The following is a 19,701-nucleotide window of genomic DNA, read 5'->3' on the forward strand; positions in this document are numbered from 1 at the left end:
CTGTTTATATATGTGGGATATTAATCTCTATTGATCATATCATTTGCAAATATATTCTCCCATTCAGTAGATTGTCTTTTTGCTTTGCTGGTGATTTCCTTTGCTGTACTTTTTAGTTCAATTAGGTCCCATTTGTTTATTTTTGCTTTTGTTTCCTTTGACTTAGGAGACAGATCCAAAAAAAAAAAAAAAAATACAACTTATGTCAAAGAATGTTTTTCCTAAGTTTTCTTCAGGAGTTTTATGGTTTCTGGTCCTACATTTAGGTCTTTAATCCATTTTGAGTTTATTTTTGTGTATGGTGTTAAAAAATGTTCTAATTTCATTCTTTTACATGAACTGTCCAGTCTTCCCAGTACCACTTATTGGAGAGACTGTCTTCTCTCCATTATATATTCTTGCCTTCTTTGTTGTAGATTAATTGACCATAAGTGTGTGGGTATGGCCAACTGACTTCTGACAAAGGTGTCAAGTCCATTCAATAAGGAAAGAATAGTTTTTTTTTTTAAAAAACAAATAATGTTAGGATAACTAGATTTCTACATGTCAAACAATAACAAAACCCCCCAAAAAACCAAAGCTAAGTTGGACTCCCTGTTATCTGAATTCATCAAAATAAATCAATGACCTAAAAATAAGAGCTAAAACCCTAAAACTCTCAGAAGAAAACATAGGAGTAAATCTACATGACCTTGGATTTAACAGTCTATTTTTATATATGACACCAAACTTTTGTGCCTCAGCTGATATTATCAAGAAATTTTAAAAACCTGTGGAATGGAAGAAATATGCTAATCAAGTATCTGATAAGGGTCTAGTATTCAGAATATATAAACAACACTTAAAGTGGAACAATAAAAAGACAATCTTCAAAATGGGCAAATGACTTGAATAAATATATCTCCAAAGAAGACACACAAATAGCTAATAAACACATGGAAAATGATCAACATAATAAATCATTGTTGTTGTTGTTGTTGCTTAGTCGCTAAGTCGTGGCGGCACTTTGTGGCTCCTGCTAAGTCGTGGCTGACACTTTGTGGCTCCTGCTAAGTCGTGGCGGCACTTTGTGGCTCCTGCTAAGTCGTGGCAGCACTTTGTGGCTCCTGCTAAGTCGTGGCTGACACTTTGTGGCTCCTTGGACTATAGTATGCCAGGCTTCCCTGTCTTTCACTATCTCCTGGAGCTTGCTCAAACTCATGTCCACTGAGTTGGTGATGCCATCCAACCATCTCATCCTCTGTCGCCCCCTTCTCCTCCTTCCTTCAATCTTTTCCAGCATCAAGGTCTTTTCCAATGAGTTGGCTCTTCCCATCAGGTGGCCAAAGTATGGGAGCTTCGGCTTCAGCATCAGTCTTTCCAATGAATATTCATGGTTGATTTTCTTTTGAATTGACTGGTTTGATCTCCACGCTGTCCAAGAGCGTGTCCATGTCAAAAGTTTTCTCCAGCACCACAGTTTGAAAGCATCAATTCTTTGGCGCTCAGCCTTCTTTATGGTCCAACTCTCACATCTGTACATGACTACTGGAAAAACCATGGCTTTAACTATTCAGACCATGGTTGGCAAAGTGATGTCTCTGCTTTTTAATACCCTGTCTACGTTTGTCATAACTTTTCTTCCAAGGAGCAAGTGTCTTTTAATTTCATGGCTGCAGTCACTGTCCACAGTGATTCTGGAGCCCCCCAAAAATAATATCTGTCACTGTTTCCACTTTTTCCCCATCTGTTTGCCATGAAGTGATAGGACTAGATGCCATGATCTTAGCTTTTTGAGGGACCAAATCAAAACCATAAGGAATTACCACTTTACACCCTGTGGGATGGTTATACTCAAAGTGGTGAACTATAGCAAGTGTTTGCAAGAATGTGGAGGAATTGGAATCCTTATATATTGCTAGTTAGAATATAAAATGGTGTAGCCACTTTGAAAAACAGTCTTGCAGTTCCTCTAAAAGGTAAACATACAGTTTCCATATAACCCAGTATGCCACTCTTAAGTTTATACCGCCCCAAATTATAAACATATGTACATGTACAGACACAAACCAAAAATTACTGTACATGAATATTCACAGAAGCATTATTCATAATAGCCACAAAGTGGAAAAACCCAAATGTCCATCAACTGATTAATGAAAAAAGAAAATGTGATATTATCCATGCAATGGAATATTTGTCCATAAAAAGGAGTGAAGCACTAAAACATTGGTCTTAGTAACATTTTTTTTAGCTCTGTCTACTCAGACAAGGGAAATAAAAGTAAAAACAAACAAATGGGACTACATCAAGCTAAAGAACTTTTGCACAGCAAACTATGAAAAACTGAAAAGGCCACCTATTGAATGGAAGAAGATATTTGTAAACAATACATCTGATAAGGAGTTAGTATCCAAAATATATAAACAACCCATATAACTCAATAGCAAAAACACAAACAGCTTGGTTTAAAAATGGACATAGGGTATGAATAAACATTTTTCCCAAGAAAACATACAGATGGGCAATAGGTACATGAAAAGATGCTCAAGACTACTGATCATCAGAGATTAAAACAACAGTGACCTATCACCTCACACCTGTCAGAATGGCTATTATCAAAAAGACAGCAATTGTTAGCAAAGACGTGGAGAAAGTATAATCCTTGTGCACTCTTGGTAGAAATGTGAATTGGTACAGCAAGTATGGAGAACAGTAGGGAAGTTCCTCAAAAAATTAAAAATAAAACTATCATACTATAACAATTCCACTCCTGGGTATTTGTCTGAAGAAAACAAAAACACTAGTTAGAAAAGACAAATACACCTGTCAGCGTTCTTTACAATAGCCAAGATACGGAAGCAACCTAAGTGCCCAGTAATAGATGAACGGATAAAGAAGATGTGATTTATGTATAAACACACACTCCAGTATTCTTGCCAGGAGAATCCCATGGACAGAGGAGCCTGGCAGGCTGTGGTCCATAGGGTCACAAAGAGTCGGACACAGCTGAAGCGACTTGGCACACACTCAGCGTGCGTATATATGTATATATTTATAATGAAATATTACTTGGTCATAAAAAATGAAATCTTGCCATTTGTGACAATATAGATAAATGTACAGGGTATTATGCTAGGTGAAATAAGTCAGAGAAAAACAAATAATGTATGGTTTCACTTACATGTGGAATATAAAAGCAAAGCGAATGAAGAAACATAACAAAACAGAGTCATAGATACAGAGAACAAACAGGTGGTTGCTGGAGGCCAAAGGGCTGAGGGGAGGAGACTTTCTGAGGAAGATTAAGAGACGCAGACTCCAGTTGCAAAAAATAAATGAGTCACAGTTATGAAATGTACAGTATGGGGAATATAGTCAACAATTATGTAATACTTTCACATGGCGACAGATCATAGCTAGACTCACTGTGATCATTTTGAAATGTACAGAAATATGAACTCGCAAAGAGTTGGACACGACTGAGCGACTGAACCAAACTGACTGATGAACTCACTAAGGTGTATAACATGTTGTCAGTCAATTATACTTCAAAACCAAAGCAACAAATGCACATTAAATAGAAAAAAGATCAGATCTGTGGTTACCAGAGGTGGGGAATAAAGGGAAGGGGAACTGGATGAAGGCAGTCAGACGTCCAGTTATGAGATAAGTAAGTACTAGAGATGTAACATACGACATGATAAACATAATTAACACTGTTTTATATGAAAGCTGTTAAGAGAACAACAATTCTAAGAGTTCTCATCATAAGAAAAAAAATTTTCTGTTTAAAAAAATTTCATTACCATATGAGATGATGGATGCTTTCTAAGCTTACTGTGCTAATCATTTCATGGTATATATGTCAAATCATTATGCTGTACACCTTAAGCTTTATACAGTACTGATGTCAATTATATCTCAATAAAATTGAAAGGGGAAAAACAAAGAATGAAATACTGATACATACTGCAACATGGATGAACCCTGAAAACATTATGCTAACGTGAGAGAAGCCAGACTCAAAAGGCCACATATTGCATGATTCCATTACATGAGATATTCAGGACAGGCAAATCCTGAGAGGTAGAAAGTTGATTAGTAGTTGCCAGGGGGAAAGGGAGACAGGACTTATTGCTAATGGGTATGGGATCTCTTTTTGTGATGATAAAATGTTTTAAAATTAGACAATCGGGATGGTTGTGCAACCTTGTGAGTATGCTAAAATCCACCGAATTTGTAAAGGATGAGTTTTATGATACAGGAATTATATCTCAATTTTTTTTTTTAAAGAGTGCTTATTTTATCTTACCCTTGACAACAAGGAATTCTTTTTTTCTATCCTGGTTAATTGGATGGGAGAGGAAAAAAGAATCTAATTTTCATCTTTTTATTAGCAATACAAAATGTATTGATCATTTAATTTCTTCCTAGTGATTTATCTACTTATTTGCTTTGTGGACAGAGGAGCCTGGCGGGCTACAGTCCATGGGGTTACAAATAGTTGGACACAACTGAGCGCGTGCGTGTGCACACACACACACACACACACACACGTTTTGTTCATTTTGGTACTATGCTCTTTAACTCGGTCTTATTGCTTTGTAAAAGTTCTTCTTATTTAATGTCATTAACCCCTTGCACTTCTCTTATTTTATCATTTGTCTTATAATGTTTTATGGTATCTATCTTATATAATTTTTAATTTTTACATAATCAAAATCATTCTTTTTCTTTATGATTTTGTGTCTTTTAACTCTTTGAAATCCCCACCTTGACACCCTCCTGATTCCAACAATTCTAAGACAAGAGAAATATTTATATTTTATTCTTCTGTTTGTTAATGACTTTGATTTTCTTATATTTCATGTTTAAGCAGGGAACAAGCAACAACACTACAAGGGAGTCTAGATGCTTACTTTCCCCTGATGGCCACTTCTAAATGCTCTCTCCTAGGGACTTGTCTGCGTGCTCAGTCGTGTCTGACTCTGCGACCGCATGGATTGTAGCCCTCCAGGCTTCTCTGTCCATGGGATGCTCCAGGCAAAAATGCTAGAGTAGGTCACCATTTTCTTCTCCAAGGGATCTTCCCACCTTGGGGATCAAACATGCGTCTCCTGCACTGGCAGGCAGATTCTTTACCACTGGGACACCCCCCCCACCCCCCCCACTAAAGAAGGAAAATAAAAATAGGGAAGTTTCCGAGAAAGCCCAGGAATTCAAATCCCAGAACCAATCAGCTTTGGGAGTCCTTAGGAGGACAGGTGAAGAAAGCCTCTCAATTGTCTTATCTCAGTACCTGACACAGAGTGCTCAGTAGCCGTCAGCTGTTAAATTAAACCCACTGGTTATGTTGTACCTCAGTCTGGATGAGCTGGGCCTGGCCAACACAGGTGGGGCCCGCAGGGGAGCAGCATTATCCCCTGAGGTTAGAACACACTGATTGCTGCATTTGCCCATGGTCTTTAGGGCTCCTTGCGTCATACCCCATAATGACTGAGGGTTCTTTCTTGGAATGTGGTGGGAGGGGAACCACCAGCAAAGATTCCAACTTGATAACCCTTCTCTGGGCTTTCACATTATTTTGCTAAAAGTAACTTGGATTTCTCCTGTCTTGTCCATGCGTCCAGGACCTCTCTGTCCGTGTTATCTAACAATGGAACTGGTAAAAATGAATATAAGATAGTTCCATTGTTCTTAGTTCATCTTCAAAGCACTGCTACTGGGCTTCCAGCCATTTAATCTACTTAATCTTTTTTTTTTAATATATCTTGGGATTTTTTATGAATATAGAAAAACCCAAAAATATAGGACTTGATAGGAAAACATACATTAAAATTTTATACACAGTTAAATCTTAACAGTAAAAAAATTCATACAGACTCATGCATAAGGAGAATGGGGGTGCGGGGGAAGAATCCAGCAAAAAAAACTGTAGTCATTTCTTTGAGCTGTGAATTAAGGTTAATCTACCTAATCTTGATTTGCTTTCCTGAGAAAGGGGAATTTAAAATTTTATATCCTTCCTATAAGACATTTTTGTTCTCTGAATCTTGTGTATTTGTATGTATTCCCTAATCTACAAATGATTATGGAGGGCTATGAATGCCAGAATCAGAAATGGTCCTCTTAAAGCTCTGACTGCTTGGAGATCTGAACGGGAATACTGCTACTCGATGGGACTTGCCTTAGGGATAACCACCTAACTCAGAGAGAAACATATCAATCTGATAAGCAATATTACACTACAACAATCCCGACTCAGATTTTTAATCATGGAACCATGTGTGTTACGGGCTTCCCCTGTAGCTCAGTTGGTAAAGAATCTGCCTGCAGTACAGGAGACCTAGTTTCGATTCCTGGGTTGGGAAGATCCCCTGGAGAAGGGAACGGCTACCCACTCCAGTATTCTTGCCTGGAGAATCCCATGGACAGAGGAGCCTGGCAGGCTACTGTCCATGGAGTAGCAACGTGTATTGCAAATTTTTTTATTAGCCCTCTCTTGTTTATCTCTAATTGTGAAGAGGGCATTTTAGTATTTTGAGATACAATTGACACAAAACATTGTATAAGTTTAAGTTGTACAGCTTGGTGATTTGATACACATATATATTGCAAAATGATTACAACAATAGGGTTACTTAACACATCCTTCACCTTGCAGAACTACTCTTTTTTTATGTAATAAGAATATTTAAGATCTACTTTCTTAGCAACTTTCAAGTATATAATATGGTATTGTTAACTGTAGACATCATGCTGTATACTGAATCCCCCCCCATAACTTACTCATCTTATAACTGGAGGTTTATACCCTTTGACCAACTTCTCCCAATACCTCCAGCCCTTAGCACCTGGAAACCACCATTCTAGTCTCTATTATTATGAATTTGGCTTTTTTAAGATTCCACACATAAATGAGATCATACAATATTTATCTTTCTCTGACTTGCTTCACTTAGCATAGTATCCTCAAGTTCCATCCACATTGTTACAAATGGCAGGATTTTCCTTTTTATTATGGCAGGATAATATCTCTTGTGTGTGTATCTGTGCCTGTGTCTGTTTATATCACACTTTCTGTACTTATTCATCCATTGGTAGACAATAAGATTGTTTCCATGTCTTGGCTATTGGGGATAATACTACAATGAACAATGGATATCTCTTCAAGACAGTGATTTCATTTCTCTTGGACATATACCCAGAAGTGAGATGGCTGAATCATATTTTAAATTTTTTAGTTAAAATGTAATTTTTAATTTTTGTACTTAAAAATTTGAAAATAATTCTATTTTTAATATTTTGAGGAACCACCATACTCTTTTCCATAGTGGTTATATTCCCTCCAACAGTGTAGAAGAGTTCCCTTTTCTCCATATCCTTGCTGACACTTGTGATCTTTTGTCTTCTTGATGATGGCCATTCACACAGGAGTGAGGTTTTCATTGTGGTTTGGCTTTCCATTTCCCTGATGATTAGTGACATTGAGCACCTTTTCATGTACTTGTTGACCAAATGAAGGTCTTCTTTGGAAAAATGTCTATTCAGTTCCTCTGCCCATTTTTTAAATCAAAATAAATAGTCCTTAACTCACTTGTTTCTCAACATATGTTCTAACTCTGATAAAGATTCTTGGCACAGCTTCAGCACAAGAGTGGATAAACACCAAATTCTACTTGTTTCTTTCACAGGATGGCCCGGTGATGTTCAGCCTGGGTTTTATGGAACCTATACTTTCTTGTTGTTGTTGTTCATTCGCTAAGTCATGTCTGACTCTTTGCAACCCCATGAACTGCAGCAGGCCAGGCTTCCCTGTCCTTCATTGTCTCCCAGAGTTTGCTCAAACTCATGTCCATTGAGTTGGTGATACCACCCAATCATCTCATCTTCTTTCGCCCCCTTCTTCATCGGCCCTCAATCTTTCCCAGCATCAGGGTCTTTTTCTAATGAGTCGGCTCCTTGCAGCAGGTAGCCAAAGTATTGCAGCTTCAACTTCAGCATCAGTCCTTCCAAGGAACACTCAGGACTGATTTCCTTTAGGACTGACTGGTTTGATCTCCATGCTGTCCAAGGAATGCTCAAGAGTCTTCTCCAGCACCACAATTTGAAAGCATCAATTCTTTGGCATTCAGCCTTCTTATGGTCCAATTCTCACATCCATACATGACTATTGGAAAAACTATACCTTTTTGACTATATGGACTTTCGTCAGCAAAGTAATGTCTCTGCTTTTTAATATGCTCTCTGGGTTTGTCATAGCTTTTCTTCCAAGGAGCAAGCATCTTTTAATTTCATGGGCAGTCACCATCTGCAGTGATTTTGGAGCCGAAGAAAACAAAATCTGTCACTGTTTCTACTTTTTCCCCATCTATTTGCCAAGAAGTGATAGGAATGGATGCCATGATCTTTGTTTTCTAAATGTTGAGTTTTAAGCCAGCTTTTTCACTCTCTTCTTTCACCTTCGTCAAGAGGCTTTTTAGTTCCTCTAAGGTTTCTGCCATTAGAGTGGTATCATTTGCATATCTAAGGTTGTTGATATTTCTCCTGGCAATCTTGATTCCAGCTTTGAGTCATCCAGCCTGGCATTTTGCCATTATACTCTGCATATAAGTTAAATAAGCAGAATGACAATATATAGCCTTGACATACTCCTTTCCCAATTTTGAACCAGTCCATTGTTCCATGTCAGCTACTATCTGTTGCTTCTTGTCCCGCATACGGGTTTCTCAGGAGACAGGTAAAGTGATCTGGTATTCCCATCTCTTTCAGAATTTTCCAGTTTGCTGTGATCCACACAGTCAAAGGCTTTTGCGTAGTCAATGAAGCAGAAGTAGATGTTTTTCTGGAATTCCCTTGCTTTTTCTATAATCCAACAGATGTTGGCAATTTGATCTCTGGTTCTTCTGCCTTTTCTAAATCCAGCTTGAACATCTGGGAAGTTCTCAGTTCACGTACTGCTGAAGCCTAGCTGGAAGGATTTTACGCATAATCTTGCTAGCGTGTGAAATGAGTGCAATTATATGGTAATTTGAATATTCTTTGGCATTGCCTTTATTTGGGATTGGAATGAAAACTGACCTTTTCCAGTCCTGGAACATTGCTGAGTTTTCCAAATTTGCTGGCATATTGAGTGCAGCACTTTCACAGAATCATCTTTTAGGATTTGAAATAGCTCAGCTGGAATTCCATCACCTCCACTAGCTTTGTTCGTAGTAATGCTTCCTAAGGCCCATTTGACTTTACACTCCAGGATGTCTGGCTCTAGGTGGGTGACCACACCATCATGGTTATCTGGGTCATTAAGACCTTTTTTGTCTAGTTCTGTGTATTCTTGCCACCTCTTCTTAATCTCATCTGCTTCTGTTAGGGCCTTGCTGTTTCTGTCCTTTATTGTGCCCATCTTTACATGAAATGTTCCCTTGGTATCTCCAATCTTCTTGAAGAGATCTTTAGTTTTTCCTATTCTATTGTTTTCCTCTATTTCTTTGCATTGTTCTCTTAAGAAGGCTTTCTTTTCTCTCCTGGCTATTCTCTGGAACTCTGCATTCGGTTGGGTATATCTTTCCCTTTCTCCTTTGCCTTTCACTTCTCTTCTTTTCTCAATTACTTGGAAGACCTCCTCAGACAACCACTTTGCCTTCCTGCATTTCTTTTTCTTGGGGATGGTTTTGGTCACTACCTCCTGTACAATGTTACAAACCTCCATCCGTAATTCTTCGGGCACTAATTCCTTAAATCTTTCCATCACGTCTACCACATAATCAAAAGGGATTTGATTTAGGGCATACCTGAATGGTCCAGTGGTTTTCCCTACTTTCTTTAATTTAAGTCTGAATTTGGCAATAAGGAGTTCATGATCTGAGCCACAGTCATTTCCAGGTCTTGTTTTTACTGACTGTATAGAGCTTTCCCATCTTCAGGTACAAAGAATATAATCAATCTGATTCAGTATTGACCATCTGATGATGTCCACGTGTAGAGTTGTCTCTTTTGTGGCTGGAAGAGGGTGTCTGCTATGACCAGTCCATCCTTTGGCAAAACTCTGTTAGCCTTTGCCCTGCCTCATTTTGTACTCCAAGACCAAACTTGCCTGTTACACCAGGTATCTCCTGACTTTCTACTTTTGCATTCCAGTCCTCTATGATGAAAAGGACATCTTTTTTTCTTTTTGGTGTTCTGGAAGGTCTTGTAGGTCTTCATAGAACCGGTCAACTTCAGCTTCTTTGGCATCAGTGATTGGGCCATAGATTTGGATTACTGTGATGTTGAATGGTTTGCCTTAAAGATGAACAGAGATCATTCTGTCATTTCTGAGACTGCATCCAAGTACTGTATTTCAGACTCTTTAGTTGACTATGAAGGTTACTCCATTTCTTCTAAGGGATTCTTGCCCATAGTAGTAGATATAATAGTCATCTGAATTAAATTTGCCCATTCCCATCCATTTTAGTTCACTGATACCTAAAATGTCAGTGTTCACTCTTGCTATCTCCTGCTTGACGACATCCAATTTACTTTGATTCATGGATCTGACATTCCAGGTTCCTACACAATATTCTTTACAGTACTGGACTTTACTTTCACCACCAGACACATCCACAACTGAGTGATATTTCCACTTGAGCCCAGGCTCTTCATTCTTTCTGGAGCTGTTTCTCCACTTCTCCCCAGTAGTGTATTGGACACCTTCCCACCTGAAGGGCTCATATTCCAGGGTCATATCTTTTTGCCTTTTCATTGTGTTTATGAGGTTCTCGAGGCAAGAATACTGAAGTGGTTTGCCATTCCCTTCTCCAGTGAAGCACGTTTTGTCAGGCCCTAAGTAGCAGGGACACGCCCTTCAGCTGCTCCATGTGGTCAGGCGACATGCTGGGCACCCCAGGTCTCCCACTGTTGGTTCTCCTGGAGCACATAAACCTTCACCGGCCACCAGGTGTCAGTCAACATGCCGCCCAAAGGCACTGCTGGAGGCCCTGGACCTTAGTTGGCATCTAATAACCACCTTGAAGAGATAGACTTTGGATTCTCACAGATTTGAAGCCATATCCTATCCATGGGACTTACAATCTGTGTAAATGTGGCAAACAACCTTCCTAAGCTTCCATTTCCCAACCTATGTGTGTGTGTTAGTTGCTCAGTCATGTCCGACTCTCTGTGACCCCGTGGACTGTAGCCTACCGCGCTCCTCCGTCCATGGGATTCTCCAGGCAAGAACACTGGTGTGGGTTGCCACTTCCTTCGCCAGAGGATCTTCCCGACCCAGGGATCAAACCCAGGTATCCTGCATTACAGGCAAATACTTTAAGTATGGATAATTAATCGCTTCCTTAAGGATTAAGTGAAATACTATATGTAAAACACTTTCATAGTTCTTCAAGGGTGCTAATTGTTCAAAAAAGTAATGAGAAGTGTGACTCCTGTCAGTATGGAGTAAATAAACTCCACCCTATGTCTCACACTGAATACAACTAACAACCTTGGACAGAATTCATGGAGCAGTTATACGAGGACACTGAAAAGAAAATGGTAGCAGGCTTACTGGGGAATGGAACTAGAATTGGAAATACACCCCCCCCCCCCAAACAGCAGTCAGTTTCTCCATTTTCTTTTCTTTGATATTTCCTATCCTGGATCAGTAGCAGTTCAAAACCCAGAACAGTCTGCTGGGTATGGAAAGAAACAGCTTCAGGAGATGCCCTCTATTATTTATCTTTTTTTTTTTTTTCAAAAAAAAAGATATTTAGCCCCTATAGGGAAATTCCCTATTTCCATTTGTTTTGTTTTTCCCTTCTCTCCAGTCCCAGTTAGCAACTGCAGAGGCAGTGGCAGTCAAGTAGATACTTAAAACTTTGGGGGAGAGGGACTCATGCTGGTCAGAGAAACTGGTCCCTAGGATATCCCCATTCTTTTTTTTTTCCTCTTTCTCTCATCTTGCTGCTCAGTCTTAGAGGCGCATAGTCATGGAATGTGTACAGTAGAATTAAACTGTTGTTTTCTAGCCAGAGGAAGAGGAAGAAAAACCTCTGTGAGCCACAAAGAGTAGGGAAGAATCACAGAGAGGAGGGAACTTAAGAAAACAATTTTATAATTGTATCTGAAATGAGCTTGCCCGCCAGGGGATCCATATGCATAAATCTAACCTCAAACATTCTACCAAAATTTTTGAGAAGTGATTTACAGGGGAAACCATTGCCCAGACCCCAGGTGGTCATGGGGTGGTACACAAGTGGGACAGATTCAGATAGCACTGCAAAAGTTTTTAAACTAAATTGACAATAGAACCATAGGTCGCAGAATTAGGCAGGAAAACTGTTACCCAAAACTAACCAGATTTTAAAAGTTCCACATCAGATTTGAACAAACCTGAAGATCACATATGATAATATTAAGAGTTGCTAATATTCAGTACAAAATTCCTTCCAAGTGAGGAAGAAAGAAAATCTCAACATTTAGCAAGGGAAAAGGCAATTAAATAATACCAAACCCTGGGTAGGGCTTCCCTGGTGGCTCAGTGGTAAAGAATCCACTTGCCAATGCAGGAGACGTGGATTTGCTCCCTGGGTAGGGAATATCCCCTGGAGAAGGAAATGGCAACCCACTCCAGTATTCTTGCCTGGGAAATCTCATGGACAGAGAAGCCTGACAGTCTATAGTCCATGGAGGTGCAAAAGAGTCAGACATGATTTAGTAACTAAACAACAACTGCAACAAAATGCAAATTAGAACCACAATGAGAAACCACCATACACCTAACAAAATGGCTAAAAATATTTTTAAACATAAAATACCAAATGTTGGCAAGAATGTGAAGCAGCGAGAACTCTCAAATGCTGCTCAGTTCAGTTCAGTTCAGTCACTTATTCGTGTCCGACTCTGTGACCCCATGGACTACAGCACACCAGGCTTCCCTGTCCATCACCAACTCCTGGAGCTTACTCAAGCTCATGTCCATCGAGTCAGTGATGCCATCGAACCATCTCATCCTCTGTCATCCCCTTCTCCCACCTTCAATCTTTCCTAGCATTAGGGTCTTTTCCAATGAGTCAGTTCTTCAAATCAGGTGGCCAAAGTATTGGAGTTTCAGCTTCAGCATCAGTCCTGCCAATGAATATTCAGGACTGATTTCCTTTAGGATGGACTGGTTGAATCTTCTTACAGTCTAAGGGGCTCTCAAGAGTCTTCTCCAACACTACAGTTCAAAAGCATCAATTCTTCAGCACCCAGCTTTCTTTATGGTCCAACTCTCACATCCATACATGACTACTGGAAAAACCATAGCTTTGACTAGACAGACCTTTGTTGGCAAAGTAATGTCTCTGCTTTTTAATATGCTGCCTAGGTTGGTCATAAAGTTTCTTCCAAGGAGTAAGCGTCTTTTAATTTCATGGCTGCAGTCACCATCTGCAGTGACTTTGGAGTCCAAGAAAATAAAGTCAGCCACTGTTTCCACTGTTTCTCCATCTATTTGCCATGAAGTGATGGGACCGGATATCATGATCTTAGATTTCTGAATGTTGAGCTTTAAGCCTGACTTTTTCACTCTCCTCTTTCACTTTCATCAAGAGGCTCTTCAGTTCTTCTTCACTTTCTGCCATAAGGGTGGTGTCATCTGCATATCTGAGGTTATTGATATTTCTCCCGGCAGTCTTGATTCCAGCTTGTGCTTCATCCAGCCCAGCGTTTCTAATGATGTATTCTGCATATAAGTTAAATAAGCAGGGTGACAATATACAGCCTTGACATACTCCTTTTCCTATTTGGAACCAGTCCAGTTCCATGTCCAGTTCTAACAGCTGCTTCCTGACCTGCATACAGGTTTCTCAAGAGGCAGGTCAGGTGGTCTGGTATACCCATCTCTTTCAGAATTTTCCACAGTTTGTTGTGATCCACACAGTCAAAGGCTGTGGTATAGTCAATAGTAGATGTTTTTCTGGAACTCTCTTGCTTTTTTGATGATCCAGCTGATTTTTGGTAATTTGATCTCTGGTTCCTTTGCCTTTTCTAAATCCAGCTTGAACATCTGGAAGTTCATGGTTCATCTACTGTTGAAGCCATGTACTTCTCATGGGAATGCTGCTCATGGGAATGAAAAATGCTGCTTATGGGAATAAAATGAAAATCGGAAGAATGAAAATGCTACCCATGGGAATGAAAAATGATTCTGCCATTCTGGAAAAGCAGTTGGGAAATTTTTGTAAAGTTAAACATACACTTGCCCTATGACTCGCAGTTCACTCCTGGTATTTACCCTAGGGAAATGAAAACATATGTTCACCCAAAAATCTGTGCATGAATCTTAGTAGCAGCTCTATTCATAAATGCCAAATACTGGAAAAAACCCAAATGCCCTTGAACAGATGAAAGGATAAACAAGCAGCGATATACCCATTTAATGGTGTACTACTCAGTAATAAAAAAAGAATGAATCGAAGATACATGCAACTACATGAATGAATCTCAGTGACATTATGCTAAGTGAAGGAAGCTAGTTGCAAAAGGTTACATATTCTCTGCTTCCATTGATGTGACTTTCCAGAAAAAGTTAAACTATAAGAACAGAGAATAGGTCGATGGCTAACCAAGGCTTGGGGAGAGGGGAGGGTTTGGCTAAAAGGGAAGTAAAAAAAAAGTGTTCTTTTTTGCTTTCCTTTTGGCCAACAATTTGTGATGAAGTTCTTCTGTATCCTGACTGCAGTGATGGTTATACGAAATTATACACGTGTTAGAACTGCACACCAAAAAAGTCCATTTTGACTATTGTTGTTTTTGCTGTTTAGTTGCTAGGTAGTGTCCAACTCTTTTGTGACCTCATGGACTGTAGCTCCTCTGTCCATGCAATTCTCCAGATGAGAATACTGGAGTGGGTAGCCATTCCCTTCTCTGGGTGATCTTCCCAACCCAGAGACTGAACTTGTTCTCCTGATTGGCAAGCAGATTCTTTACCACTGAGCCACCAGGGAAGCCCATTTTTACTATATGTAAATTTTTAAAATAATTTTAAAATAATAGCAATTGATACAGTTTATATTGTTTCAGATAAGACTTTAAGTAACTCTTTTTAATTGCAAAATGCTGGCTAATTATCTTGTTACACATAAACCCTAAGAAAAACATTTGCTGCCAGAACTTACTTAACAAGGTGAGCCCCGACCCTTGAAGAGCTGCTTACCTTACATTCTGCTTTTTACCCCTTTGGTACTCTCACTTTCTTTCCTCTCCCCTCTCTCAGTTGCTCCACTCTGTCTCCTCTTCTCTTACCTCCTTTTTTTCTGTGCTTTTGACTTCATCCTAGCTTAACTGGTCATATACTAACCTGAGGTAGGTATTTTACATTATATTTTTTGCCACTTAAAAAAAAAAAACCAAAAACGTATACACCTTGTTTTTGTTTTTTTTTTGTTGTTGTTGAATGACTTGAACACTTTATATTTCTCCCTCAAAATTAAAATATTCTGTCAAATTACTTAAAGTTGATTTTTACCTGTGAATGATTTTCAATGCTGACATTTCCCCCTTAATTGCTCAGGGGTTCTCAAGAAAAAAACAAAAACTTCCCCTTGCTCTGGTCAGGTGAAAAGGCAGATTTTTTCCTGCTTAAAGTTGATATAACTTTCATTGTCTTACATTATGAAGATGAAAGTTTATATAGTCTAGATTCTTTTTTTAAAAAACAATTACATCAAAAGTGAAATTGTGTATTTTTTAAAAATTTCTTTGCAGAGAGGCACATACAGCAATGGCGCATTCATTTTTAGGTAAATAACCCCTCTGAAGTCAACATATTTGTTTGCAACTAAGTAGCTACACGTAAAACAATCATCTCAGAGACTGATGTAAGGTTAACTTACAAATGGTTGGTGACAAACAAGCAGCCATTCGTATGTAAACATGATAATCGGGAATTAAATTGAGCATTAGAAAAGATGTCAGGTTATGAAGAAAATAGGTTTGGGAGATTGTATTAAGGAAGATTTTAACTAGACTTACAGGGTGATCATTTCATGATATATAAAATTATTGAAACATGTTGTACACCCAAAACTAACATATTATAAGCCAATTATACTTCAATAATAAAAGAAAAAAAGATGAGCTGTATTAAGAAAAAGAAGAAAAAACTTGCTGTGGATTTACAAGGTAAAGTCTAAAAAAAGTTTGGTAGACTAAGAATTTCTGTACAAATAGAAAATTTGAACCAGCTTATCATATAACAAGATAGCTTTTTTGCATAAACCAAAGAGAAAAGATGTCTTACTCTTATCTCCATTGCCATCTTCATGTTTTATTCCACTGCCCTTTCCATCTTCATCTTCTGAGTTTTCTACTTCCTGAATAACCATCCTTTTCCCCTTGGTTTGAGTCTTAGATGCAGGCTCAGAATTTTTCAGATCTCTTTCAACCTCTGACAAGGTTTTCTACAACATAGTCACCATGTTAAAGAAAATTTTTTTCTTTAGTAAAAAATACAACTATTCTTGCAGGTAATAATATAAAGATATTGAAAAGTGAATAAAGATAAACTAAGATAGAGCTTTTTATGGTGGTCTTTATTTTTTCTTTTCAAACAACTTCATTGATTTCTCTGATTATAATTATATATATCTATTATAAAAAAATTAAAGTATAACAAGCATAAAAAAGGGGAAAAAAACTATCTGCAGTCCTGCCTCTCAGATAAACTACTGATATTCTGATGATCATCTGCCTAGATATGTTTGTATGCATATAAACTGGCAGACATGTCCAAAAGTTTTATAAAAATTAAACCATACTACACATGTTTTTAAAGAGTAATATTTAAAGGTTCAGCAGATCTGCTTGTATCCCATCGTAAAGGAAATCAACCCTGAATATTCATTGGGAGGACTGATGCTGAAGCTGAAGCTCCAATACTTTGGCCACCTGATGTGAAGAGCTGACACATCTGAAAAGATCCTGATGCTGGGAAAGATTGAAGGTGGGAGGAGAAGGGGATGACAGAGGATGAGATGGTTGGATGGCATCACTGACTCGACGGACGTGAGCTTCAAGCTTATATCAGTTACCCTGGCCACCAAGTTCCACGGGGGCAGCAGAAGGCCCAGATAGGTACTACACACTCAGTGGGTTTGTGTCACAGCTGAGGAATCTCAAATTTAGAAAACTCAGCACCCATATTTTATAATGTTGTTGTCCAGTCGCCCAGTCATGTCCAACTCTTTGCGACCCCATGGACTGCAGCACTCCAGGCTTCCCTGTCTTCACTATATCCTGGAGTTTGCTCAAACTCATGTCCATTGAGTTGATGCCATCCAACCATCTCAGTCTTCACATATGAAGAGCCAACTCACAGGAAAAGACCCGGATGCTGGGAAAGACTGAGGGCAGGAGCTGAAGGGTGAAACAAAGGCTGAGATGGTGGAAGAAACACTCTTTTATGGCCATTAAGCTCATGCCTAATCCTACCTAGGAACCTCTACACCACTCTGCATAATAAACTGAAATTGGCTCAAAGAAAAGGATTGCCTACAATGCTGCAGGAAAGAGAAAATTATTTATCCTTTAGGAGTAGGTTAACGATTTTGGACAATTTAAGAGTCTGCTTTCTTTTACTTCAAATACATGTTAACACCGGGGGTGTCTGAGATGTATCTACTTCTTAAAGTTGTGTCCTATTCATTCCTCAATATCATTTATCCAGCAGGGCTGGTATCATCGTAACATAAACCCAGAAAAAGCAAACTATAGAATTAGGTGAGGGATTGCTTTCTTTACTTACTTTGGCCAATTCATTATCAGGTTCAACAGCCAGTACTTTATTCAAGTCTTCCATAGCTTCCTGGAGCTTGTTTTGATGCTTATATGTGGTGGCACGGCGCAGAAGAGCTGAAAGTTTATCAAAATAAAAGTTTTTTTTTTTAACATATGGCATTCTGATTATGACACATTTTTCAAGGGGAAGAATTTAAAATGCAATTGTGCAAACCAGACCCTTTTCCATATTCTTACAAACATAGAAAATGATCCTGAGGTCAAACAGAAAAGGCTGCAATAAAAAACTGTCCCTTCCAACAGCCTGGCCCTCTGACAGCTCCAGGCTCTGCCAGTTGCTCTAAGGCTGAGAGACTCCACATCTTAACCCTTTGGAGGCACCATTCTGTGCTACAATATTGGGAAGCTCTTCACTAAATAATATGTTCCTCCTTATAATCATCATGACTATTATTTCTACTTTCTGAAAACTTAGAAAGCCTTTCATTTAAATGTGGTATTTATATTAATACCCAAGCACCTAACTCAGAATATGGGTCCTTAGTGAAGTCTTTATAGCGATTTAAAATGAATAGGAACTGAGAGAATCTTGGTGTTTAACTCAGCTAAGTTCAGAAATTGCACACTTTGGTAAATTGTATCAGAGAATTTTTGAAGGTTACAACATCTAATTTGATCATTTTTAATACTAAAATGAATACCTTCATAGTCCCATCATGATTAATTATGTCATAAGAGGATTTTGTATAGTAAGCCATGATTTTGAAAAGAATCAGGCTTTGTAATTCTGGAATTTATATCTGATTCTGTAATTTAGTTCTGTAATTTATATCTGATTTACTTTAATAACACTATTTTAAAACATAAATTTGGATAGTTTTAGTCTTAGAATGAGCCAGGAAAATCTAGAGGATAAATCATTTCATCATTAATATAAGCAAAATTATAGCATAAATACAAATTGAGCTATTACTGTTACTACTCAGATTTCAGAAGGAACTGTCCATAAAGAAATATTCATGATATAACAATTACCATTTTAAAAAACTCTTTATTTTGGAAATAATTTCAGATTTACAGAAAGTTGCAAATCTAATACAAATAGTTCTCATATACCCCGGCTTTAAGGCTAACATCTTACATAACTATATTTGCCAAAACTAAGAAATACTGTTAACTAAACATTAGGCTTTATGTGGATTTCACCAATTTTTCCACTAATGTCCATTTTCTGCTTCGGGTTATAACCATGCTGCATTTAGAACAATTACTTTTTGAGTAAAAAATAAAGTTTCAAAGAGGATGATATTTATCTACTTAAGAAAATCTAAGAATTCTTAATGTTTTATGGCCATACTGATTACTAGATTTGGCTCTGTCAAATTTGTTTTTTTTTTAAATAGTGACGATTCTGGTGCTTAAGAAATTATTCAGATGGGGGAAAATGGAAACAGAAGACCATTCTTGTGCAGAAGAGTAGCACAGTGATTGAATGTGGACTCTGGAGTCTCAGGCAGTGTCAAGTCCTGGCCCTGTCACTTAGCAGCTGGGTGATCTTAGGTGAGTTGCTCAGTCTCTCAGTATGTCCATGTGCTTTTGTGAAATGAGTGTGCCAGTAACAGCTGTGGTTGTTTAGTTGCTAAATCATGTCTAACTCTTTTGCGAACCTGTGGGCTGCATGGTCCACCAGTCTCCTCTGTCCTTGGGATTTCCCAGGCAAGAATACTGGAGTGGTTTGCCATTTCCCTCTCCAGGGGATCTTCCAGACCCAAGGATCAAACTCGTATCTCCTGCATTGGCAGGCGGGTTCTTTATCACTAAGCCACCTGGCAAGTCCACTAAAAACAGTACCTGCACCTTTACTGAGCTGTTGTGAAAAGTAATGGAGTTAATACATGTACTCCATGGCACAGGGCCTGGCACAGTGGTGGTGTGGGGACTGTAAAACCTTCACCGGGCACCTGC

At 38.6% G+C, this 19,701-nt stretch overlaps 1 protein-coding gene across 1 annotated transcript in view; it reads right to left on the reverse strand.

Annotated features, from left to right (window-relative positions):
- The window catches only part of SPAG1 (sperm associated antigen 1), a 79,997-nt gene that overhangs the window by 32,710 nt on the left and 27,586 nt on the right, over positions 1-19,701 (reverse strand). The window contains exons 9-10 of the mRNA XM_043483900.1: positions 17,744-17,851; positions 16,241-16,400 (exon numbers count right to left, since the gene is read on the reverse strand). Of these exons, the coding sequence (XP_043339835.1) occupies positions 16,241-16,400; positions 17,744-17,851 (268 nt within the window). The remainder of the gene's footprint in view (positions 1-16,240; positions 16,401-17,743; positions 17,852-19,701) is intronic.

Source organism: Cervus canadensis, chromosome 12 (genome assembly GCF_019320065.1).
Source record: "Cervus canadensis isolate Bull #8, Minnesota chromosome 12, ASM1932006v1, whole genome shotgun sequence".
NCBI classification, from domain to species: domain Eukaryota; kingdom Metazoa; phylum Chordata; class Mammalia; order Artiodactyla; family Cervidae; genus Cervus; species Cervus canadensis.